Genomic DNA, 26,857 nt, shown 5'->3' with positions numbered 1-26,857 from the left:
CCCAAGGAGTTTTGTGTGCTAATCTGATGCTGAGCACAAGGAAGACTCCAGGGATATCAGCTTTTCCTGGGTGTCTTGCCCGCGTTGCAACTGCATGGCTATAATTAACATCAATCACACCAGAGAAACGGAAGACCAAAAGCTACCTGGGGGACTGCAGTGCTGAGAATGAGAACCTGTGCTAGCCAGCATTGTCACTGGGGAGTAATTAGGTCCTCTGCAAATCCTAGTAAGAATCTCACATCTTCAGCTACGCTCTGGCACACCGTGCTTAAACACTGAGTACAAGAGGACTCCACTAGAGATGGTTTAATACTAGGAGTTAATAAAAAGGGAAGAGCTGCCAGCACTTTGGACAGCATTCTTGGAGTGAGAACTAATCCCTCTTCCCTGTAGCATTTTGTCTAGTGTGAATACATCAATACCATCCACATTTTAAGTATTGTTCTTCATGATTCATGATGAATCAGGGGATGCAGTCATCCTGTGCTTTGCTCAGGTACAGTGTAAAAGTGAAGTAGAAAGTGCCATCAAGTAATAGTAAGACAGCTGGTTTGTTGGTTTTCATTCCCTATGTTTCAAAGCCTTACCAGCATTAATTAATTAAAACCTTGCCACAGCTCTCTGAGTTGGGCAAGGACAATTATCTCATTCTATCAGCCAGTGAACATGGAGACCCTGGAGGCCAGATGTTATGGTTATGAGACTGTCTGCTTTAGGCATTCAATTTATTCATTGCAACATCTAAAATAAAATAGGTGCTTGGCTCCAGCAGAATGATTCAGATCTCTTAGGGCAGGTGCCTATGCAAACCACTCAGGCAAGGCAGTGACAGATGCCTCTGAAGTAGGACCCAAGTGATGTTCACACATTTCTCCATCAACAGAATGGAGAGCTGTAGGCCCTTCATGGGATGATTTAATGTGGTTACACGCAGCCACTCCAGGCATAAGCACTAGGAAGTATTATTCTCACAAGTGTGGCTGGGTAATTGCTTAATTCAAGGCTCAACAGTGTGCAAACCTGCTTATGTGGGAATCAAAATAAAAATTCCCCTCTGAAGGGCAAGCACCTGGGTTGTGGGATAAGTGGGAGGAAGCACAAGATATCAATGATTTGAGCACTTACCCTGAAAATAGAAACATAGAGATCTAGGCTGACCAGACCAAGGGGGTCTAGCCCCAGCACCTCCCACTGTCCCAACTATTCCAGGAGACAGGTAAGGCTGGAATGGAGGCACTGAGGTCAACAACTCAACAATCAGCAGTGTGGGAAGCAGAAACTAGAGAGATAAACTCAGAGGCCTTCTGCCTGTAAATCTTCTGTTGCAGAGAGCTGTATCAGATAAATGGCATTAATTGAGTCAGGCTGGGGAGCAGACCTTCCTTGGTGACCCAGATTTAGCTGCCACTTAGGAATGCTTGGGTGCTTCCACACTGCCAGACTGACATGTCTGGCATGTCTCCTGTATCCTGGTACCCAGGTTCTTCATACTCTGCAGTTATCAGCTGGCCACTAGGGAGCCATTTGTCCCATCTGAGAGGAAAGCTGGGCATGGGCATGGCAAAGCTAACCTGTGTGCTGCAGGTTCTGTCCCAGCCCACACAAGAATCACACAGTTTTGTCTCTTTTCCTGGTGCAATACTGCAGTGCTAGCCTGAAGTCTCAAACCCCAATAACCCTCCTGTCTCTCCCCAGAACACACAAGAAGCACATGGATGCAGTAAAAAAAAAAACCCAAACAAACAAAAAACCAAACATTTTGGCATCTGTATTAAGAAACAAAAAACCAAACAAAATACAAACACCCAAACCTAAAAACCCAGAGATACTTAGAATTTTGCACCAGGTCTACTGGGAGATGTTGTCCAGAGATGAGGCTCAAGTGTTGTGCAGTGTGGATGATCTGCCCACTCCAGCTGCTAGCAGCTCCCAGCTGGGTGGACACAAACCAGCCTGCATCAAGCATTTCAGTGTCATAGACGGTCTTTCTGCTTTGGACCACATAAAGAGTATGACCAAGTTCCAGGTTTCTCCCTCTGAAGTGTTCTGTGCTACCTCAATATCAGCTGAAAGTGGTGGGTTTGGTCAAACCGTGGCTTGATGAGGTGGGTGCTTTTCAACACCTTGGGAGATATTAGCAGCCTCTTACCCACTTATGAGTCGTGATGGACTGTCACAGGCTGTCAGTCACTGGACACAAATGAAACCATATGCTTTTGTGCTTATTCCTTTTAGCTCTAAAGCACACTATCCAGATTTACAGTGACACAGTTTCTCTGGGAGGAAGGTTCCTCTTCAGAAGAATCAGCCATTCCCTGGGACTAAGACACATCTAGTTCATTCTCACAGGGACTTAAGTTGACTCATGAATGGTCTAAATCACATTCACTGACTTCTTCAAGCTATGCAGTATCTTGGGAATAGAGCTGAGAAAACGACTCATGAGTTCTAAACCTGAGCTTGATTTATTACCATTTTTACCTGCTAGGGGTTTCTTTGATCTCAGCGAGACTCTTCACTGATTAGCAGCAGAGAAGGGGAATTTGGGTTAATGCATGCTCTACCCACTCTTTAACATAAGAGTGGCTCCTATTAGCTCTTTAGCAGTTTGTCTTTTTGTGCAAGAACTTGCACAGCTGACTTGGCTAAACTTTTAATGGGTGCGTTTCTCATGTGGGAGGAAATGTTAAGCACTGCTTATTGTTACTTAGAATTACACACCCAAATGCCATAACTCCATCCAGAGTTCCCAGGCTACACTACTATATCACAAATAAAATCTTCCTCACCGCCTAAAGTAATGTCATGATGCAGTGTAGGAGCCAAGGAATGCTGGGTTTGCAAAACACACGCATTGCTTCAGATTGCAATGAATTCATTTAAGAGGAGATCAGGCAGCAAACCATTAATTTCAGAGCAATATATTTCCCTCCTCTTCTTATTTACCGAGATGTTGTCTCAGTAGATCAAATCAATGAAATTACAGCAGTGCACTGACAGCAGCTGATTTCTGCCTGGTATCTTGGGGAGGCATCCCTTTATCAACTGCTTCCAGTTTTTGCCCGACATCTCTACCGTTCTGTCTGTCCTGCTGGAAATAGGAAAGTTGAAGTTTCCCAGAGTAAATGGCTGAGCCAGAAGCTCCTGTGGGCAGCCAAGCACAGGCACACACATTGGCTGCCCTGAGAGCAGTAAACTCGGCCAGAGGAGGTGTGCTGCCCTCCCTGCGTGCTTCTGGAGCTCACTTGTAGGGCGTACACAACTCCACCCTCAGCTGAGGTGGGAAACTTGTTCAAAGTGGTTTTGAGGTTTTGTTAAGAAGCAAAACAGGAAACCTGCATGAATCTGGAGTTTAACTATTCTTTGTTATTTAACTTGTTGCTCTCCAGGACTTTTTTTTTCTTTTTTATTTTTTTTCTAAATAAAAAATTAAATAAATATTTGGATGACAAACCTTCTGCATCTGACCTCATCCCTAGATTTTACTGGTGCAGATGAGACTTCAGGCAGCAAAGACACCCTGGAATAGTCCAGGGATTTTTATTTTTTTTTCTTCCATTTTTTCAGCAAACCAAGCAACTCAAAGGCTGTGTCAACTTGCTTAAGTGCTCTTTATGCCAACTAATCATAGCTGGCACAAAAAACAATGCTGACTATTGCTCCCTTTGCTGCCTACAGTGGAGGCGGGGAAGGACAGAGACACAGAGCTGCAATGGCAAGCCTGTGCCATCTGGAGAAATTCTGTATCCTCAGCTCAGCTGCTTGGAGCCACAGGAAGGACCACCAAATTACCTCAAAAAACCACTGAAGAGGACAACACCAGAGGGGTAAAAAGCAGCAGAATAAGTCTTCCTGAGCCAACATGCTGACCCACATATCCAGTACCACTACCACTGCTGAGGGCATCTGGTGCCCTGTCCCTTCCTTCCTCAGCCTTCCCTCTGGTAACCGTGAAAACCACAAGAGCTGGTTTAATAGCCTGCAGTAATGTGTGCCCTCCCCAACCCTGAGAAAGCTATGGTGAAAGCACCAAGCTTCCTTGGGAGATGGAGGTGGGAATATTATTGCTGCTGACCTCGCTGTAGGACCTAATCACAATAAAAACTCCATCAGCAGCACCACCAGCTACTGAGCTTTGTGGTACATTGCTGATTCACATTCTGTGACACTCTTTGCTGAGCAAACTCTACACAGGTGCCTCCACAAGTGTGTTTTCTGTTCTGTGTGAGGCTGAATTTGGGTCAGATTCTCTGAGGAGATAGTCTGTTCTCATTCACAAACAACTGCACTGAGACAAGTGAGTTACTGACAGGTGTAACACAAATTGGCTGAGCTGTATTTTGCAGTTGGGATCCCAAAAACCTCCTCACAGTTTTCTGCCAGTTTATTTAAGCTGCCTCTATGTGCTGCATAAGGCACCAGCAGCGCTTTCGCCGCTGCTCCAGCATCACTCTGACGTCAGCACTTTGATTTGATTTTCTGTCACTGTTCTTACAGATTAAATTTCAACCAGTGACCCACAGCTTGATAGCTCATTAGCAAATCCCTTCGAGCCATGCAGTCGTGCCCTTGCTTGACAGTTAACTCTGCATTGCACACAGTCCTGAAGCCTCTTGAAGGCTGCACTGCGCCACGAGAAAGCTCGGTCAGACTCAGTGCAGCTGCAAAAGCCTATGGGGATCTATGTCCAGGTGCATGTTTTCAATGACAAATCACTAAAAATTCTTATTATGAGTCCTTGGGTCTTTTCAAGTCGTTGAGGTTGTATAAAGACTCCTCCATGGATGGTCAAAGCTTTCCTTTCCCACCACTCCCTTCAGCCTATGATCTACAGGGGAATTATTCTGACTTCCTTTTTGTGGAGACCTTAAAACAGGATATTCTTTTTCCTTTTGTTATTCAACATCATTATTGCAATCAGGCAGGCTGAGGCATTTAAGTTTTCTCTTGCTGTGAGACATGGATATAAAACTCCTGGAAGGCAGTGGGAATGGAGGAGCAGCCTCAGATCATGCTCTGGAGGTCAGACCCCAGCTCTCACTTTTGCAGCTGAATAGGACAGGATGCAGGCTGCTCTGAGTGCATCAGGATCCCTCTCACTGACAGATGCCTTAAGTTCAGATGCCCAGCTTTGAGTCACACTGATCACCAGGTTTGTAGTGAAGGTGCAGCCATTGCTCTATCTCCTCCATGCATCCAAACAAACCTCTTGCCTTGCACCTGCATTATCAGTGCCAAGAAACAGTATTGTGTACAGTCCACAGCTAAAGCAAGCACTCTTCCCTCTAACTCTTCTTAAACTGACACTCACACACATACCAAGGCTGGCACCACCAAAGTGTAACAGACCCACTCCCTCTAAGCTAAGAAAATATCGTAAATGTTGAATCAAGGCTGTTTTCAGCACCTGGAACACAGACAGAAGGACCCTGGCACACCCAGTGTCCTGCTCCAGTGTGCCACTGAAGCCATGGAGGGAACTTTCCAGGCCCACACCATCCTTTTGCCTCAGTAGATACTTCAGTCCTGAAGTCAACCTCGCTAATTTCAATGGGGAGACTCTTGATTTATGCCGGGCCGAGATGGGAATCTGGCCGTGATTCTTTATCGCCTTTTAAAGCCAAGAGCCCAGCAGAGGCCAATTGTGTCTGACGTGAAGCAGCTGCACACCCAACGTGGAATCTGCACAACTTCATAAACTAGCAGTGGTCTGAATAAAAACTTCAAACAAGACGTTCTGGCATTGGCCAGAGAGAGTGAAGATAAATAGCTTGGAGACGCCAAGTTGTGAAGGAAGAACTGCTTGACTGTTGGACAGAGAGCAAAGTAAGAAGGAGAAATTAGGCAGGGTGCTGGGAGGCTTGTAACACTCCCAAAAAACAAAAGGGTCACAGAATTTAATTTGATTAATTCGTCGCTGGTCTAAAAGACTTTGTACTGAGCCTCAGGCAGTGCAATAAACATACAATCATTAGGAGAGGAAATAAAAGTTAGGTTGGGTGATAAATAGTCCTGTTTCCTTTCCCACTCCCTCCTGCTTCTTCTCTCCTTGGTCAGTGCAGACATTGGAATCAACACATTAAATCAAGAGGTAGCCTTAAAACAACAACAACAATGACAAAACTCACTGTATTTAAATTGCCCTAGTCAAAACACTTTCAAGGAAAGCTTTGCTTCTCTTTCCCCATCAGCAGTGTGTCCCTTTAGGATACACCATGGGCAGGAAGGGCAACAGTCATGTTGGCTTGGTGTTCTCTCCACAGGACTGATAGAAAATTTAGTGGAAAACAAGAAGGAGGTTTATTCTAAAGGGGCCAGATAATGCTTTTGGAAGTAGTTTCAGTAGTTTGGGTTTATTTGGTTTGTTTGGTTTCCTAAACATTCAGGGTCCTAAACAGCTGTTTTGATGAATGTAACTGTATTTACAAATAATGGGTTTTTTTAAGCTCTGATGGTAACTTTTATGGGCCAGATGGCACAAACACTCACCCTGTAGCTGTACAGTGCTTGTCTTGCACCACGGGACCCCTACTAAAACTGGGGCTTGGAAAACCTTTGCAGCTGCTGGAAAGCTGCTGTAAGAGCCTGGGGTAATCGAGGAAGCCCCAGCAGTGGCAGACCTGGGGAAAGGGAGGGTGAGTAATAGCCCATACATCCTCAGTCAGTGAAGTTCTTACCTGGCTCTTCTCCCACCCAGTTCAAGCACTGCCATGGGTCTAACGCTGCATTCACTGGGCGTTGGTGAGTATCAGAGCTCACTGTGTGCCAGGAAACTGCTTTTATCCCCTTTACCCACTCAAACACTGAAGCTCACTGCAATTAGGACAATTTTTCTGCAGTTACATGAGAAAACTAAGATATGGAAGATAGGCCCGCAAATCCTAGACCATACACCAGTCTGTCTCTGAATTTATCCACACAGTGCCATAAAAAACACAGGTCCTGTTGAGTCAGGTTTTTGCTGTTGAAGAAAGTCAGGTGCTTTATTTATGTGTTTTGCTGGATATCTATTCAACTCCATGCATCACCCAATATTCACTTCTTGTCTCTTGTTTCATGTGCAAAGATTCATCCACAAGTATATATGCAATACCCAGCCAGAAAGAAGCATTCATTTTATGCCTTTAAGCTGGTCAGATGAGATAATGTTCATCACATATGATGTTCATAGAAACACAGAAGCATTAAAGCCGGAGAAGGCCCCTAAGATCACCAAATCATTCCCCCAGCACTGACAAGGCCCATCACTAAATTACCACTTTTACATGTTTTTGGATACTTCCAGGGACAATGACTCCACCACTTCACTGGGCAGCCTGGTCCAATTCTTAGTAACATTTTCAGTGAAGAAGTCTTCCCTAGTATCTAATCTAAACATCCTCTTGAGCAACTTGAGGCCATTTCTTCTTTTCCTGTTGTTTGTTACTTGAGAGGAGAACGACCCCCCCGGCTGTCCCCTCCTGCCAGGGACTTGTGCAGAGCCACAAGGCCCCCCTGAGCCTCCTTTTCTCCAGGCTGAGCCCCTTTCCCAGCTCCCTCAGCCCCTCCTGATCAGACTTGTGCTCCAGACATTTCTCCAGGTCTGTTGTCTTTCTCTGGACATACTCCAGCACCTCAACACCCTTCTTGCCATAAGGGACCCAAAACAATGGGTCAAACTGTGTGGTCCTCCCGTGACTGAAATACTGTGCTCACTGAAGAATAATGAACCAACATTGTGATTCCAGACCTATGCAAAATAATAAATTATAAATCTGTGGAAAGTATTATTATATGAAAAATCAGCAAAGTTTAATTAATAAGGCAATTGGCTGATAGTATTTACCTACATCTGCCACATACATTTAGAACAGATATGCTTATCCACTACTGAGGTACTGATCCCTTCTCAGTGTAAAACTGACTGATCAGGGCTAAAGCTGATACTGATTCCTTCAAGAGTAAAACCAGCACTGTACAAAACAAGTGGGGAGGAAAGGTCGAGTCAGAAATTCAAGTCTGAAGAAATTCAGCTTGTAGCACTGCTGGACATTGAGGGGCGAAGGCCTGGGAGGCTTGTAGGTAAGTTAAGCATTAATTTATAAAGCATGTTTGTCATGCTAGCTATCCAGCATTCAGAGGCTGATGATTACTGCTTTCCTAATAGCTGCATATGATTAACTTTATATTCCTGTAAATACACTATGTGTGGTGTCTGTGCTGTATCTGATAAAACCAATGTACTTCCTAGCTGATCTTTGAGCCATGATATCCAACACGCAAGCAAGGCAATTTTTGTTCATATAATCATTGTTTCAAAAAAAAAACCCCAGGAGGCAGAAATAGTGTGACAGTAAGGTAGCACAGACCTTGATTAGTGTCACTACTGAGGAAAGCAGAAATGTATCCCTGCACATAGCAACTTTCAACCTCTGCTTCACCTCCAGCTGGCCTTCAGAGTCTGTAACCAGCACATACTCTGACAGGTTGCACATGAAAATTGCCATCTCATCTATGCATCTTATAAGGTTAAATGTGCTTTTCCTCATTGTTCCACCTAAGGAAAATGTAAGAGGCAAACAATCTTGCCTTCCTTTTTTTTTTTTTTTTTTTTTTCCTGTGGCACAAGCTATGGCATTGAGACTGCTGATCAGCAGTGGAAGTCTCTTCTCCAGCATCATGAAACAGGCAGACACAAGACAAGGAGATGTGGAGTTTGCCACAAGGGCCTCTTTAAAACAGCCCTACTCTCAGTCTCCCCAGCCCAGCTGCAGCACCAATCTGTGACCTCTCCCTGGGTCCCCAACCTGGGGCTTTAGTAACTCCTGGAAGGCAGATGAAAGGCTCAGCCATACAGCTGTGCACAGTGCCTCAGGTCACACAGCCAGAGGGACTCCAAGACTGCTTTGCAAGTGTGTTCAGCTGTACTTCTGACTGTGGGGAGGAAGGAGTCAACTGAGCCAATGCTTGGTGCACACAACCTGACAGCTCAGTCTAGGATGTGCCCAAGTGTCTGTGGCAAGGCAAGATCTGAAATTCTTTCTGCCATACTCTTGCCTGTAGGCCAGGCTAATGCCACTGGAATAGTCTTCAGCTGAATAGACCTGTTAAATTAGTTAAATTAGTTTTGATTAATTAGCCTCTGTAAATGCAGGAGGGTTAGATGAGCACAAGTTAGTAAAGATAATTTCAGAAACAGGCATCAGGATGCAACAGGTCATGAGGAGTGGGTGGAAAGAGTTATTGACTTCTCATTACGGAAGGAACACCAGCTTCTTCAGAAAAATGATGTGGAAACAGTCAGGCCACTGGGAAATTAGCCATATGCACAAACACTCCACATCTAACCCAAAGTGGTCCCAAAAGATGCACACTGACTCAAAGCTCACAAGGTCTCCAATAAAGAATCTCCAGTGATTGTCTAGGTTGGTGCAGGACTAGAAATGGCCTTTTGTTGTGACCAGCCAAAGAAACTGGTGACACTCCCTCCATGGGTCTGTTCACTTCAGGCACAGATTTCTACATCAAATCACAGAATCATGGAATAGTTTGGTTGGAAGGCACCTTTAAAGGCCATCTATTTCCAAATCTCCTGGGGTGAGCTGGGACACCTTCCACTAGCCCATGTACTTAAACCTCAACCCAGGCAATGAACAATTCCAGGAATGGGGCATCCATAATTTCTCTGGCAACCTGTGCCAGGCACTCTTCTTGCCCCAGGACTGCAACCAACTTCTCCAAAAGGTAAGAAAGACAACTCTTCCATTTATGGCCCTTATCTTTCTAGATAGTAAAATCATACCTAGGCTTCAAGATTGCACAACAGGTTGGTTTTCTACCATAAGCAGGAGCACTACCTATCACCAAGGAACACCAGATTTCTCAGAGATGGCTAAGTGCTCTCACAAAACAGAGAAAAACATAAATTAACAACAATACTATGGTACCTGTGGTTGCACACCACACTGAAACAAATTGCAGTGCCTAAATCACCAAAGAATAATAAATGGTTCTCTCATGCTTTCAATCACAGATATACCCATTGAGTGTGGGTAGGTTTTGCTACATATTTTATCTCCAGAAGATTGCAATGAAGTGGCAAATAGCAGTACAGAGCACACCAAAATGCCAATACAGTAGAGATAACACTGAAATTGTGATATAAATCTAATTTCAGCTTTCATCAGAATATTCAGGATGTCTTCTCTTATCTCTGTTATATATTATTTTTAACTTGTGAAAAATGACAAATACCGAAAGAGCAATCAGACCATGGGAGTTGCCTCCAGACATGTATGTCCACACAGCAGGGCTTTTTTTTTTTTTTTTTCTTTTCTTTTTCCTTTACCTTTCATTTTTCTGATTAGTCAATCCCTGTTTAAACTCCTCAGGGAAATGCAAGGTGAGCTAGGAAGAAGAAGGTGAAGGTTATCATGGAAAGAGAGTAATCCTCCCTCTGTGGGAACTGGTTAAATAGTTATGGCTAGACTCAAGTGCAGACCTCTGCTGGGAATCCCAGTGAAGGTCAAAGGCAGAGAGGAAAAAAAGGCTGCACTGAGATCTTAGGCAGTCATAAGCAGACAGATGTTCCTAGGCTTTAATGAGCAGTCTTGGCTCCAGGCCTTTCTTGGCAGAGCTGTTTAGTTTTAGTATTTTTCCTTGTAGTGCAAGGTATGGCTCTGGTTATCTGGCTCAGCTTACCTAACTGCTGATGATTTTTCCATCTAAATAATAGCATGACAGTGAAGAAATAAATTTTTAATCTGAGAGTTGATGGATTAGGTCTTAGGGAATGCTGTGTGGCTATAATCATGAAGAGCAAAAATAAATAAAAATAACAATTTCAGTTTAAACAAGAGATAGTTTCAAAAGTTTAAACTGGAAATCTAATGGCACTCCCATGGCAAGTTCTAGCCCTCCATCTTATACTTTTAACATTATGGGGAATAAACTGAAAGAAAATAGCATGAAATCCACTTTTTCTTTACTAATTCCATCTTCAAGTCAGCCTGGTGGGGATCATGCCCCTACTTTGGAAACTAATTTGAGTTCAACACTGTTGGGAATCTTGACAGTTTCTTATGCCTTAGTGAAATATATTGAAAACTACAGATTTAGCAAACATTTTCTGTTCAAAGAGCTAAAAGGCTACAAATGTAAAGGCTGTTATCAAACTGTGAAAACTGTGAACTTCTATTAAAAAAAAAAACAACAAAAAACAAAAAAACTTTTTGAACACTTTGAATCCTTTAGATCCTATGTGCCAGGACACAATTTCCTTAATGAAATAGCCACTGCAGTACCTGGTGGATAACACCTTTGTTCCTTTTCAGGCATATTGCAACTCTGATGTTCAGAGACTTGTTTCAGCCTCTTTTCCTATATTTTTGGATGTATCACTTTTTGATGTCACAACTGGTCTAATATAATATGATATCATGAATGGGAATGTTTTCATGGGGTAATCTGTCATTTCAGACCGCTTTTCATTACTGGTTTCTGTGAAGGAATTGGAAATGTTTAGGTGGCTTAAGCATGAGCAGTCTTTGGAACTCGATCAGTTACAAGTCAGTAAAAACTTTAGAGCCTTGCATTGGCAAGTTATACAGATTCTCCACTCCTGTGTTCTCAGTTAATTTTCTTTTAATTTTGAAGGCTATCAGCTGCTTTTCTTTGAAGCTCTTTTTTAGCACATCAGAATCTCATCCACCACTGTTTGGTTCAGCAAAGCTCACCCTTTCCAGAGCTAAGTGTGAAATCTGCTTTGTGATAAATATCTGATGGTGTAGAAGCACTGGGCTGGCTCCCAAGCGAAATTAATTTATAATGCACCAAAACACCTGCCTCTGTGTCATGACAAAAGCAGCTCCCTATTGTAAAATACAATTCAGTCTCTCAGGCAAGATTCTGATTCCCTTTTTCCTCACTGCAGGAGAGGAACAGATGTCCTTAGCAGCCAAAAGGAGCTTCCTCCCTCTTCATCTACCCAGCTTATATTTCCAAGTCATGAGACCTAAACCTCTTCAGAGTCAATTGGCGAGGGTTTGTTTCCATGACCCTTGTCCCCTCCCACAGCCACTCGATGCTCAGGACAATTATTTTACACGACACCTGTGGACTGGAACTGACAGATTTACGTTAGGACTGTACCCAGGATCTCCAAATACTCAGCCCAGCCATCAACATGGTGGATGCCTCTGGATCAGCAGTAGAACACATTAATGGGATAGGGACACAGCTTCACACCTCCCCACCCGTCTGGTCATCAACAAACGAGTTTTGGTAACTTTATGAGCCAGAGCTGAGACTCTGCTCTTCTCCCAAAGACTAGACAGTGACTTTAGTCTGTGATGTTAGACAATGATTAGAGGGATGACCACCTTGGGATGGTATTAAAATTGCTGCTGTTGCAGAATGCAGTGGTCAGATTTTAGGAAGAAGTGCAACAAGTCATGAGAGATAAGTGAAGGATGAATAAACATTTATAAAAGTTTTTTAAAAATACAAAGGCTTTTAAAACTTTGGGCTTAAGATGTGGCCAACTTTCTTGTTGATCTCCCCTAAGATGGAGATTGGATGAAGAATGACATTCAGTTGCAAAAGTCAGAGAAGTTATTAACTCATAAGTGTATTTGCTGTAAATGACGAGTCCCTCTTTGTTCAGCATTGAAATTTAATTGCAGTAAATAGTAAAAGTAAAACAGAATAAAACAAAGCTTACCTGAAGAGGCTGAAGAATCAAAAGTACTTCTGTCCTTCCTATTTGTCTTGAAGGGCTGAATGTCCTTTTCCCTGTAAGTTCCAAAGCCTTCAAAGCTTCTTCTTTTATTCCCACTCGCATCATTGTCCCGCTTCTCACTTGAGGAATTTATTTCACCAAACATGTCCAGGGACTCTGACCTTCCATTACTCTCAGCATTACCAGAGTATCTCTTTGTGCAAGAGTCAATGGGATCACTGCTTGAGTCACTTTTATCTTTACTCTGTGACCACTGCTGGGCATCAGAAAGTGATAGCGTAGACAGCGTATCCACTTCAAAATTACTCTTTGAGCCTTTGTGCCCGGTTTCACAATGCTGGTGCTTCTGCTTCTCCTTGTGCTTGCTCTTCTCATTGAGCAAGGACAGGTCTTTGTCTGAGCCACTCAGCCTCTCGTTGATGGCGTGGCTGGAGAAGCCAGTGGACTTGCTAGCAAAGAGACCACTCAGATCTTCATGAGTCCCCAAAATCCGCTCATCCTTATGCTTGTGCTTATGTTTGTGTTTCCTTTTGTGAAGTCGGCCACTTGAAAGGCTTGTTCCTCCAACCTTCGGAGGAGCCAATGAGGACTGCATGTCTCCAAGGCCCATTCCCACAGGGGTTTGTAGGTGCACTCCGTGTTTTGCTTTGTGTTTGGCAGTGGTGGACATCTTCATATGAGAGCTTGCATGGAATTGGGGTGGGGGCACGGTAGGTCTCATAAATGGGGAAGCCGCTCCAAGCGTGTGAGACAGGTACAAAGGAGCTGGATACTGACCGTAGTAACCAAGATTCATCATAGGCATTGATGTGTAAGGCATTCCATAGGGTGCATAGTAACTCCCACTGGGAATAGGGTAACCGAACCCTTGTAAAAAAGGCACCTTTGTCATGGTGTCATTGGTTTTGGCAGGTCTACCACGCTTCTTCTTAGACTTCATATCAGAGGTCCTGCGAAGATAGAGCAATGGGTCATACTGGATATATGGCACAGGGTAGTAATGATCAAAATTAATCCTGAAGATGCTGGGATATGGATTTTCATGATAAAATGTATAACTTCTATGGGAAATCCTGAACACTTGAAACTTATTGATGAGTTCCTCAAGGTCTGCCAGAAACTGGAGGTCATCTCTGTTCTGCAGGCTTTTCCTTTTCCTCTTGTGCTTTGGCTTTTTAATACTTTCATGAGAAAGAAAGTTATCCACAATGAGATGCTTCTGCCGGTGACCATGCCTGTTCTTTGTGCTGGTGTCAGATGGGATAGCCTCTGGATTGTCCAGGGTGCAGAAATCAAAGGAGTATCTCCGGCGGGATTCTGAGCTTTTCTCGGCTTGGTCAGAGGTGCTGTTGTTGTCTGTACCTATCCCACTGTCGCTCGGTATGGTTTCCTCGCTGTGAGACTCGCTCACTGGCGACAGCGTGACTTCTTTCAGAGAACCTATTTCACAGAGGTGAGAAGGTGAATTAGCCATTAGCCTGGGCGGAGACAGCTTCCAAGTTCCACTGTGCATTCCTTTCTGGGTTTTTGTAGGAAGAGCACTGATAGGTTGAAGATTTGGCATAGTTTTTAACTCTGAAAAATTAGTTTCAGTGCTTGCAGGGCTGAGGTTGCCGTTGATCCCCACTAATTGTGTAGAAAGCGGATGAATAGCTGCTGGTGACGATGCCACAAGTGACTGCAAGTTGGAAGGCACTGCTGGGTTTTCTGGCTGGCTGGAAACAGGCCTTGAGTGCTTGATGGCTGTCTTAGGTTCTTCTGGCTGAGGCTGCAGCTCTGCCCTTGGCTTTCTGCCCCTTTTTTTACCAATGTAGATAGTCCCCCTCTTGCTGACATTGATCTGCTTCCCTAGTCTGGCATCAATGGTGGTTGGCCCAGCACTAGATGGTGGCTGGACCTTTGCCTTCAGAGCAATGCTGCTGGAGCAGGAGGACAAGATCTGATTGAGAATGTTCTTCCTCTTGAGGGTTTTCATTTTATTAATGGTCTTGATGGTCTTCTTATCCAAGACCCCAAGTTTCCCGACCTTTTTGTGAAATTTGAGTTCACTGATGGACTTGTCCTCTCCTGGAACCATCTGGGCAAACTTGGCCAGATTCCTTCTCCTCTTCCTTTTCTTTGTTCCTGGAAACTCACGATTGATTGGACTCACTGGGCTGGTGGAAGTCCCCTCATGAATGGTTTCAACAGTGAGCAGAGGCTGTTTCTTTGGTCGTCCTCTTTTTTTCTTGACAGGTGTGATCACAGTAAGACTGTCTGTATTGGTATACAGAGGGCTGGATGGTGTGATGGGATAGGCTGAAGGAGGCTCCACCATCAGCTTCTCAGATGTTGTCAGGGAGGTCTCCCGAATAATAGATTTAGGTTTGCTGCAGGTCCACCGACGCTTAGCTGCATGTTTGGGGTGCTGGACATCAGGTAATTTGCCAGCTGTGGAAAGATTGGTGGGTAGGAGAGTGGATGTCACAGGTAGAGGTTTTCTGACTCGGGCGGCACTGTTGGGGGATGCTTTGTCCGTGAACACACCACTGTCAATAGCTACTAAGGGGGACTCATTTTCAATCACTTTCCCTGGCTTTGTGGCTCGAAGATCTTTTTTACTCCCCTCTGGTTGAGAGCTGGTCCTGTTTGCCATTTCACTGCTCAAAGCAAGCACAGAAGGCAGGCTTTTCTCCTGGATAGTTTTCTCTATGGAGGATTTAATGGATTGCCTCTTTTTCCTTTTGTGGCCAGATGCATCTGTTGTCGGAGACTTTATTGGGATAGTAATTCGTACGTGATTGGTGTCACTTTCACAAGTGCTGGCAGAAATGGGATTCTGCTTTGAGGGTGATGTATCCAACATGCTGTCCATTGAATAAGACTCCTTTTTCCCTTCCATGCTGTCATGGGATTTGCTGTCAAATGCTTTCTGAGCGCTCTTTACCCACTCAATGTCTGTGGTTTGGATGGTTTGGCTTATCAAGTCCTTTTTGCTGGACTTCTTCTTCGTACTTCCAGCGGGCTGATCGGGGGCCTCCAGCTGCACACCTCCCTCCTGGTCTCCAAGAGGCAGAAGCCCATTGCACTCAGAGGCACTGCTTGGCTGGGCGGCCGTGCTGATGCTGTTGGGTGACGGAACTGCGCTGCAAATCGCCAACTCTTTACTGCTGACCGACAGCTGCCCCCACGTGCTGCTGCTGCTGCTGCTGCTGCTGCTGCTGCTGCTGCTGCTGCTGCTGCTGCTGCTGCTGCTGCTGCTGCTGCAGGACTTCTTGGCCTGGGATTTGCTGTAGGAAACTCCTGGTTCCAGAGCAGAGACCTTGGTGGCACTAATTGCTTCTCTACTGGGCTCTGTGTTGATGAAGCAACTCTGAGAAGCGGGTCCAGTGTCAGAGCTCGCTGACCAGTCAATGTGGTGCTGGTTGCTACTTTTTTGCTGGTGCTTTGATTTTAAGGTGTCACTGGTGAAGTCTTGTTGGAGGCCTGGATCATAGTGCAGAGCAGAATGTTTTTGTGGCCTGTCATAAACCTGGGAGGAAGCAGAAAATAAACAAGGAAAAAAAGTTAGTTCAGCAGTTCATTCATAACCACTGGTTGCAGCTCTTTATTTATGCAGTGAATAACAACAATGCCTTTGTAAGAGTTAGGACGCTTTATAAAATCTTCCTATACTGGAGCCAAATTTGCATTCAGATTTCATGCACAGTAAACAAGTTTTGTTTGGTTTTCTTACTCTAAAAGCAGTGGAAATATTTCTATAAATGTAAAATTGCTAAAGGAACATATTCTATTGATTTTTAATTTAAAACACAAGTAAAATATTCCCTTTCAATGGATGAATGGTGAAACTCAGCCTCCTGGTGAGAATGCCCTTTTTTCCTGACAAATAATCGCTCACAGAACTTGAGGCTCAACAGCAGCAATTAAAGTCATTATTGTAAACACAAAAACTGAAAAATTATCTTGGAAGTTGTAACAAACAAGAGGAAAACCCATGGGTTCACTTCCCTATGAAGGCAGATTCTGCAAAGATTTACTTGAATTTCCACATGGAAGCCATCCCCGCATACTTAGTTCTTAAAATCATATGCATAGCGTCAAGTGTGTGAGGCACGCTTGGCAGGTTCAAGATTTGCATTACTCCCTTTCCATTTTAAAACTCTGCTATTTGCAATGTTGGTGAGAGATATTTTCAACATGATTTCTACTCTGACAGGAGCTCTTCAAGCCGCAGAGGTTACAGCAAGGGCAGAATTATGTTGAAGACTCTTACAGAGCAAAAGAAACTCTACTGTATTTCTCTTGGTGGGCCTCCAGCTAAAAAAAAAAATTTGTTTACTACAGCTGTAATTTTTTCCTTTTAAAGCAAAAGTATCTGTCTATTTGTTTTTTACTTTCTTTGGTTGATCTGTTGTATGTTTTTTTGGTTTTATTTTTTATCTCACAGCTTTTATTTTATAAAGCTCTGGGTCAGTCCATACAACTGCTTTTGTACTCCTAGTACTGCAAGCAGTACTAGGTGTACAAACTACAGACACTGTTGTGAATGTCAGATAAATGATGAGACTAAAAATAAAAACATAATCAAGGAAAGAAAAGTAGATAATAATTGGTGTGTGTCTTGTGTTCCTGCAAACACCCTGTTACAATTAAATTTATATCCATAGCCCATGTGATCTTCCTTTGGGGTGTTTGGAACAGAAATTTTGGGGGAAGGAGGCAAAAAGGGGATAGGAGGGCTCTGAATTGGGAAACGAGGTGTCCCTAGTTCTGTGAAACTTCAAAGAAGTTGGAAAAGGACTAGAGAAGCCCATGGCACATTATTAATTGGCCACTAAACATGCATGTTATTGACAAATTGATGCTGAGCTATATTTCATCCCCGTATCAATATAGACATGTGGCTTTCCTGGAATAGGCAATAATGATGAAGTTGTTCTAGTCCATTGTCTGAGCAGCAATCAGGGACTCTTAAATCCTGTGGATAGTTCAGCTGTCGTGCACATGGACCAGCTATGCTCAGGGAAAACAGAGATTTCCAGGAATTGTGGAGTGAGAGAACGAAAGCATGCAGCTGTGGTGGAGCTGCAGATGTCGTGGGTGAGCGACACCCGGTTTCCTCAGCCTGAGAAAAGAGCTGAAAGCATAAACAGCCCTTGGGGAATAAATCCTTCTCCTCCTCTCCCTCACAGTGGCCTCCCACACATGAGCCCTGGAGCGCACAGAGGACACAACCCACACTGATGCCCTCCTTCAGAAAAGGGGGCCCATCCACACCCAATATCTTGGGATGGGTCCAGGGATGGGAAACCAGCAGCACCAGCACTGGACTTTTACAGCTTATTTTATTTTAACTATTTTAAACTGATCTCAAAGCTCCTGAGATCCATTTTGCCTGGGCCATTTGGGCTTCTCGTGCTGCCCAGACACTAGGCTGGGTGTTCTGGCACAAGCAGATGGGCAGGCCATCCCCTGGTGATGTCCCAGGGGGAGGTGGCTGTGCTTCACTCCATCATCACATAAAAATTCATCTTCCTGAGGTACCCCAATTTGTGAAGTGAAGAAGCCCTGGAAATGCCTCTCTCAGGCCCCAGCGCCTACACTGAGGCAGGGCCAGGCAGTTTCTGAACAGATCCCAAACTGCAAGCTGCAGCCAAACCAGCTTCTTAGACCCACATTACTTCCAAGTGCTGAGCCGTGAAACTAAATGACCTGAAACCTTTCATTTGGAAGAGAAAAAGAAAAAAAGATAAAAATAAGAAGGAGGGTTACAGCAGGGAACAAGAACATCACACTCTAGCAACACCCTAGTCCCTCCATTTCTATCACACACATGGAGATCCATGGTCTAGAAGGACAAATAATCTCTGATCTATATTTTAAGGCAGTTAATAAGGGCTCAGAATGGAGAGGCCAGCTATAGATCAGTGATGAATGCTGATATATGGCTTGGCTCCTCCAGCCTCATTTCCTTGGCCTGTACATTATATAGTGATGATGCAACTCCCAGCACATCCCTAATGATAGCCCTGTCATTGCTCCAGCAGCACAGGCCACCACCACATCAATCTTAAAATTCATGAGAAAGATATGCCTGTGTCATCAAAGGTGCCAACTCTGGAGGCATTTAATCACGCAGATAAGCACTCCAATTTCACCAGGACTTCAAAAAATGACCGGTCTGCAGGATCAGGGGACTCCATTCCCTAAGCAGGGTGTCAGAACTATATATCTGCCCAAGCACATTACAGTCTGCTGGTTTTCCTCATGAAACTTCTTCCAGTGTAACATTTATTGGCTCTACCTTGCCAGACACATCCATACTACCCAAAAATAATTCTTCTGCAGCACAGTGACTAGAGACAACTTGGCTGCAGTAGGTTGGGTTTCAGTGTCTGCAATGGATATGTGGGGACTGTTTACCTAAAAGCACTGCTAAACCAGTAGAACGTAATGGGGCCAAGCATATTTTATTCCCCATGTATTCATCTGGGCTGCTGTTGATCCCTAATGTTTAGGCTTCAATTTTCACTGCTGTGTGAGCACTGTCCCAAAAAGCCAATGAGGCCTAGCTCAGCTAAACCAAGACTCTGCTAAGCTGACAGATGTCAGATCTGTCAGGATGGTGAGGGAATCTTAAGAAACCTATATCTTGATGCCTTTCACCTAAATTCTTTATTTGTCAGTAAGTATGTAATATACTCCAGCTCCAAGGGGGTGTTGACTTGAATAGAGTTCCTATGGCAGCCAGTCAAGACCAGCAAGAATAGTGGGCTTTTTTTCATGAAAACAGAAGGATTTATCTTTATTTACTTTTTGGTTTATGAGACCCTAAAAATGTTTCAAACTTCAGTGCCAGCCTCTGCTTGTCATTTGCCCTTTCATTAAATGGGATTTTCTTCCACAGCCAACTAATCTGCACTGATAGTCTGTTCCTTCTTATTTTGTGGAAGTAGAAGTGTAAATTAACTCACAGAATTTTACTACAGCTCAGCACACTTGGTCAATATTTCTCTTCATAAACAGTTTACTGGATGTTTTTAGTAAGTTAAATAATCCCAACTCTCCTTTAAAGAAAATAAAATACACATAAGGAAGATGAATAGCTTTTGTAACTGAAAAAAGGCTTGAGCAACCTGGTCCAGCACATGCTAAACCTTAGACTATAAGAATGAGATTAGAATCCTCTTATTAGCAGAATAAGATTTGGATGACAAGCTCATGAGCTTCAGGCCTCAGCTTTGGCAGTGGTGGGTGGACCTGTGACCAGGATGGATCCCATACTCTGGTGGTCACTGGTCATAGACAAGAAGAGGTTTTATTCTGTGTGTTTATGCCTGTTCCCTCTGGCCCTGTGCAGCCCTGCACCTGCAGACATGATTACTCCCAAAAACAGTTTTATTCTGGTATGCAGCCCTTGCAGCTGAGGAGATGATACTCTACCAGTCCCAGGAAGAGCAGCACCCTAGCCTTCAAGTAGCACCCAGCAGCAGAACCCATCCCTCAGGGACTCTTTCAGCATGCTTCAGTCTGCATACTCATTCCCTTGACTCAGCTTCCATCTAAACCCACATGCTGCTTCCAACCCAAAAGCAAAAACTGGGAGGAGATGACAGCAATAAAACCAATGGCCAAGTGAAATAATAACAGTGATTGTAAAAAAATCCGAATTAAAAGAAAATAATGCTTTTAAAAAAATGCTAATTATGATAAAATATACATTTAGGGAAACCCAACACCTGAAAAAAAAAATTAAAAAAATCTGAGTGCTTAAAAGGATAGTCTCCCCCTAATGCTCCAAATACACCTTTTTGAGGAGGTAACACACATAAAGCCTGTCAAGAATCTGGCTTGCAAATCAAAGTTAATACTACAACGCCCCCTCTTTAAATCATTCGCAGATCCATCTGTGTAATGGCTCCTCAAGTGTAATTCCCTATTAAGAGGCTTTATCTGGAGAGATAAGCAGCTGGTTCCCATGTCACTAATTGCTGTCTGCTGTGATTTTAAAACATCTGCACCATTGTGCTCTTCATTTTCATATTCTAATCACCCTGAAATTTGAAAAAGGTACATCATTGATTGTTTCTGTGGGTTAATTAGTACACAGTCTCCTTGTAGAGACAATTTAAAGGCAGTCAGAACCTCAATCAGCAAGTTTGTTTTAAAAATTAATAACATCAGGAGTGTCTGTGGGGATTGGCATCCACAGTGACACATCAGTGTGCTCTGGGGACATACCATTCTTTGTTATCTTCTTCATAGAAGAAAGAAACAAAATTTAAAAGAAAAGGAAAAAAAAAAAAAGAAGAAGAAAAAAAAAGAAAATAAAACGAAGAAAGGCTTTCCTAAATGTATAATGTCACTTAAAATCAGAGTATTGGGAAGTGCTTGCTTTTATCTCAGGGCCACCCGTGCCTCTCCAGCAAGAGCAAATCTCATCAAAACACCATATAAAACCTCTGTGTGGTCTAGGAACTTGTAAGCCATTTTTGGTAGCAATTTTGCCCCCAAAATGAGCTGGCCTCTCATTGGAAATCCATGGGGTGAAGCTGTGATGTGTGTGGGCACGTGCTCTGCTTTGCCTCCTCAGCTGGCAAGGTGCTGGATCCCAGGTGCTGTGTCCTGGCCATGCAGAGGAGGGCATCAGCTCAGGCACAGCAGTCTGCTGTGGCAGAGACACTTCATGCAGAGGGAAAATTCCCTGTACCCAGCCAGCTCAGAGGGTAGGCCTGAATTCAGACCTGCTTAACTTGGGTTTATACCCAAAAGCACTGCACACAATCCTTATAACAGAACTTTGGTGTCCAGCAAGCTGCCAGCCTGAGATGCTCCAGGCTGAATGAATAAATCTGCAGGCACTGACTGAAAATGCAATGGGCACCTGCCTTCTGAAAAATCAGTCTCTGTTCTTGTCCTGAGTTCCTAAAAACTGGAGAATCTCCAAGTTATTTGTTCCCCTTGAAAAAGCTTCCTCTTTAGTTTCTGCTTCCCAGACATGCATGAACACATGTTACTAAGGAAAAAACCCTTTGAAAGAAAGAGAAAAAATGAGATTTCTAGCTCCAGTGCATGAATAAATAATCCTGGCTCAGCTCATACTTTTGCTCAAAATTGAGCATTTCCTCTTCTGTCCCAATGGGACGGCTGTAAACTGCTCACTTGCAGGCTCTAATCAGAGCTACAGGTTGGAGATATTTCATGTCTTTTGGTGAGTGTACCGAGCTTTCCCAGGGTAGAATTACTCTGTAAATAAAAGATGCCAAGTGGAGGAGACAGCAGACTCAGGCCAATATAAATTTGGCCTGATGACTTACAGGTTGAGCAGTCATGGACATGAGGTGTGAGGAGCCTGTGATCAAGTCAAGTCAGTTCATAATTACAAGTCTCTGAAATGGTTTTAGGAATGTCTTCAGGTTCTCAGTGACTCTAGCCATGGATGAGGGATACAAACCAGAAAACAACACTTGCTGAAAGTACAAACAGTGGTTTCTTCTGAGAAACACCACTAAATCCAGTCCAAAACTGATGTAGGGGCTTTAATTAAAAGTGAAACAACAATAAAAACACACCAGCAACACTAACATAAAATTCATTGCTATGGTTCCAAAATAGGGGATTTTCCAGAGTGCTGCTGCAAATTTATCGCTCCCAGAATTTATTCCTTCTACAGCTCCCTGGGTCCCAACGAGCACAAAGCCCAGACATCCATCACACTCACAGGAGTGTGGCTCACAGAATCACAGAATGGTTTGGGTTAGAAGGGACCTTGAAGATAATCTAGTTCCCAACCCTGAACATTCATTTGACGCACAAAGAGAGGCAGGAATTAAGGCAAAAATGCCCATGAGAGCACGACACAGCATGGGGTGGGAGTGGGTTAATTAAAAGCCAAGCAACCTCTTTGTGTCCATTCACCAAACAAAACATCCCAGACCGTGGAGTGTGTTTGTGTGATTGTGTCAATACAGAGAAGCTGAAGTTCAGGCTTTGGCATGATGATTGTCTTGAGAATACCTTGTCTAAAGCACTTATCCAAGGAAAAGACAAATCAATGCAGAGATTACTGAACAGTCCAAAGATGCTCACATGGTTGTGAATTGTAATTTTTCATGCATTCCTGGTAAAGCATCTTGATTTTCTAAATAATTCAGAAATTTCAAATTTATTCCAAATTCATTTTGCTACCAGCTTTAAACTGAATAATTTGCACACTGTTTCAATCTTCTTCTGCTTTTCAGACACTTCTATTTTCCACATAGAGGGATTGAGGATTTCATTTCGTCAAATTGCAACAACATGTTGAATTTATAAAAGTAGGATTTGGCGCTGCAGGCTGATCTGCTCCTTACTGATGGAATAGACCCATCGCTGCACATATTTTCTTTATCAAATGTTTAAACAACCCTGTTCTTTTCAGAGCTTTGTATTAAGCACCGAGTCTGGGAAAACTCTAAACAACGGGATTTTTCTGTCATCTCCAACAAAGAACCCATCATCACCGACATAACAATGCAGTTTAAATATCGTGTTTAACCATAACACTGTTTGCTGCCTCGGTTTAGGCAGCTGGGAGGGAACAATTGGGCACCAGCTAAGGTGGACTACAATGGGACTCATACAATTTTCCCCATTCAGCTGCTGAGATAACCCTGGTTTGGTCTTTGTTTGGCCTCAAGCCAGTGCAAGGATTTTTAGGCAAATGTTTCAGACATTGCATCCACAAAGACAAGGCTTGCAGAGCAAGGAGCCTTTGCTGAGTGCTTTCATTTGTTCAAAACCCTTGATAATGAACTTAACTCCAGGAGTGATATTAAGGCTTTAATATTCATATATAAAACGTACTTCCATCCCTTCAGGAATGGTTAATTCTGCAGATCTCAACCTGCTCTCACCAGTGTATTACTATGACATCACTTGTCCAAATTTCTACCTCATATTACTCTTCCACTGTCCTCTAATCTACTCTAATTTCTAATTTCAAGCTGAAGAGGGGGAATCCACATGTGTACAGTGGCTCAGCCACAATAAAACAGCAGAAAAGTCCCAAGACAGACTGGGAGATGCAGAAATGGGAGCAGTTAATCTCTGAAAGACTTGTGGTGTTTTCTAGGATGTTAATCCCAGAATCTCAGAACAACGGGGTAGGCTGATTTGGAAGGGGCCCACAAGAATCGTTGAATCCAGCTCCTGCCCCCGCACAGGACACTCCAATAATCCTCCCCTGTGCCTGAGAGCATTTTCAAAACTCTTCTTGAGGTCTGTCAGGTTTGGTGCTGTGCCCATTCCCTGTGGAGCCTGTTCCAGTGCCCAAACAACCTCTGGCTGAGGAACCTTCTCCTGATATCCAACCTAAATCTCCCCTGACTCAGCTCCAGGCCATTCCCTCAGGTCCTATCAGTGATCACCACAGAGCAGAGATCAGTGCCTGCCCCTCCTCTTCCCTTTGTGAGGAAGCTGTGACTGCAAGGGGGTCTGACCTCAGTCTCCCCTTCTCCAGCTAAACAGACCAAGTGACCTCAGCTGATCCCTGTGTGGCTTCCCCTCCAGGCCCTTCACCATCTCAGGTGCCCCCAGCATGTCTGAGATTGCTAAACTGGAAATAAGGATGTGAACAGCTGTGCACTTTAAGTTTCTGCTATAATTTTTAAAAGCCTGCAGTTCTTAATTTGCATTGAAAGGTTTCTTTTATCCTTCATTTAATACAGGAATTGCAGCATTACCTTGAATACTACTTTTTTTTCTTCCAGGGGATGGGAGAAATATAAATGGCTTTTCCATTGAGGCCAGTGATTCTTTCCACTAGAGTTAAATAATTTGATTATAAATTGAGTCCTTAAATGTCAAGGAGATGCTGAATTCACCTGAAAACAGGCATTTAGGGAAGCTCATAAAAGCTGTGAGCTGCAGTCAGTTAGCTCATCATTCTTTTAGCATGCACTTCATTTAGCAGTTACTGACCGCCAGATTAATTCTTCCAAAGCATTCTGATTGCAGCTACAGTCTAGCATGAAGTATTAAATGTGCAGCAGCATTAGCAAGAAGTCCAGAAATCTGCCAGAACATCTATCAGGCACAGCTGGGTTTTAAACCCTTTGAAAATTTGCAGGACAAGTCAAATTTACAGTCTTCTGACTTCCCTGGATGAAGACCTGAGTCCTGTCCCATTAATTCAGTGAGAGCATCGCTTGTGCCTTCAGCAAATTCACTGTGAAAAGATGAGCTCCAGTGACCTGAACCAAAATGTGGGAGGTTTGTCCCCTTTGCAAAATCTGGTGAATTTTTGGCTCTGTTGGGTACGCACCAAAGAGCCACTGCATTTTGTGCAAAGCCAGTGGGTGCTGTGGGGAGTAAAATTTTAAATTTATAATTTAAATTATAAAATTTAGAAAGGATGTGGTCTGGACTCTCCCAAAAAGCTGATCTCAGATCAGACTGAAAAGTGGGATTCTGCTTTGTTTTCAGCAGTAAAATCATACTTTTCTGACAGAAGGGAATAGGAACACTCTCATCTTCCCTCGCACACTGACTGCAGGCCTTGTAACAGTCCAAGCAGACATGCAGTGGAGTCTATTCCATTTGCAAAAGGCAAAAGGATGAGGGGGGGGGACTTCAGGAGATTTATGCTCCAGTTTCTCCATAGCACGTGATTATTTTTACCATTTTTATCATATAAAATGTGATCCCTCTCCCTTTTTCCCTAGAACCAGTAGAAACCACAGGAAGTGATAGCTGAGGAAATTTCCTTGCACACCTTGAAGAGGCATGGAAAACATCTCTGTTTTTGGACTAGAGATGATGCCCTTGTGACACAGGTGCTGAAGATTTCTGTTTTCAATCAGGGGATTTTAAATCCACAGGATCTTTAAAGAATGATGGAAGATAGGCTTGGAGGAGGATAACCAGCACTGCACTGGGACTCCTGGCTCATGGACATGTACTGCTGGAATAAAAATCCTCAGCTGCATGTCCTCTTTCAAGACCACAGAAGGGGTGATTTTGGGCAGCTGCAAAATCACAAGCTGCCCTGGCTAAATCTGACTGCTCTCCTATAAGAACCAATTTTACCATCCCCTGGATTTGGCTCCCTGCAGATAACTCTTCCACACAGATGTTTTTGCAGGTTCCTCACCACACCCATAGCCAAGTCTTTCCCAGTGGGGGAAATTTAATCAGGCTTGTAATAAGGTACTGGAGTAACAAAAACAGCAAAATGGTGACATAAAATATCTCTCTGGTGGTGCTAGGTGAGGCGATGATGACAGGCACTGCATTTTTGCACATTGCTGTGCTTTCCTGAATGACACCTATCTCTGCTTTGATGTTCATCCCTCATTTCTTCTTCCTCCCATCCCTCCCCAGCTATGACAAAATCACCTTTACTAATAAACCTCCAGCTCAAATAGCAGGTTTTATTTAGTGTGCTATAAAAACAGTCATTTCTCAGATCATAAAAAGGGCTCAACTGGACTGCATCATTTGCTGAAGTGAGTTTTCTGGTGGAGTGGTTCTCTCTTCTAAATGCCACAGTCCCCCACGACCAGTATTTATGTACCAAAATAAAATGCAATTTTCTGTATTTTATTAAGTGTGAATCTCCAGTGCAAATCCATCTGGGAGCTGATCCCAAGATTTAATTGTCCTTTGCTTTTATACTTTCAAGATATTTTCAAGAGTTTTCACAATATCACCAGGCTAAATACAGTTTTATTAAGGTACAATAGCATCACTTTAAGGCACCGACCAAGTTTAGCTTTGTCTTCTACACATATAAATCCGCAGCAGCACAGACCAGAAAAAGAAAGGGCAGGGAGCTGTGGTGTGAAAAGGAAGATTGCAAAATACCCTGAGCATAGTTTAGTGTTTAAACTTTAAACGACCTTCCAAACTTCTCTAGCTTCTCACCCGACAAATCAGGTGTAAAATGGAGCCCTGAGTCTCACACCCATAAGACTGAGTATGTAGTGCTTTAATATAAATTCAGGCCTAGGATTAGCATCCAGAGAAGAATTGGCATCAGGAGAGCATCTAGGTAAGAAGTGGCCCATCCCATGGTGAGGATCTGCTCTGGAGAAACCCTTAGAGTCCTGAACCTGTGCAGAAATGCAGTGACTTCTATGCACACACTCTGCTTGGGATTGGGGTCAGGCCAGG

The 26,857-nt window shown here is 43.6% G+C and overlaps 1 protein-coding gene across 2 annotated transcripts in view; it reads right to left on the bottom strand.

Moving 5' to 3' along the window:
- SETBP1 (SET binding protein 1) overlaps nt 1-26,857 on the bottom strand; it is a 271,241-nt gene that overhangs the window by 67,556 nt on the left and 176,828 nt on the right. Inside the window, exons 5-6 of one of the 2 annotated variants that reach the window (XM_058864578.1) lie at nt 15,973-16,232; nt 12,704-15,936 (exon numbers count right to left, since the gene is read on the bottom strand). In XM_058864578.1, coding sequence (XP_058720561.1) covers nt 12,704-15,936; nt 15,973-16,232 — 3,493 coding nt within the window. Of the gene's footprint in view, nt 1-12,703; nt 16,233-26,857 lie in introns of both variants that reach the window. The other variant, XM_058864577.1, reaches the window with a different exon arrangement.

The sequence above is a fragment of the Poecile atricapillus genome, chromosome Z, assembly GCF_030490865.1.
Source record: "Poecile atricapillus isolate bPoeAtr1 chromosome Z, bPoeAtr1.hap1, whole genome shotgun sequence".
Classification (NCBI taxonomy): domain Eukaryota; kingdom Metazoa; phylum Chordata; class Aves; order Passeriformes; family Paridae; genus Poecile; species Poecile atricapillus.
The sequence above is the reverse complement of the archived record's forward strand: the minus strand, read 5'-3'. Positions and strand labels throughout refer to the sequence as shown.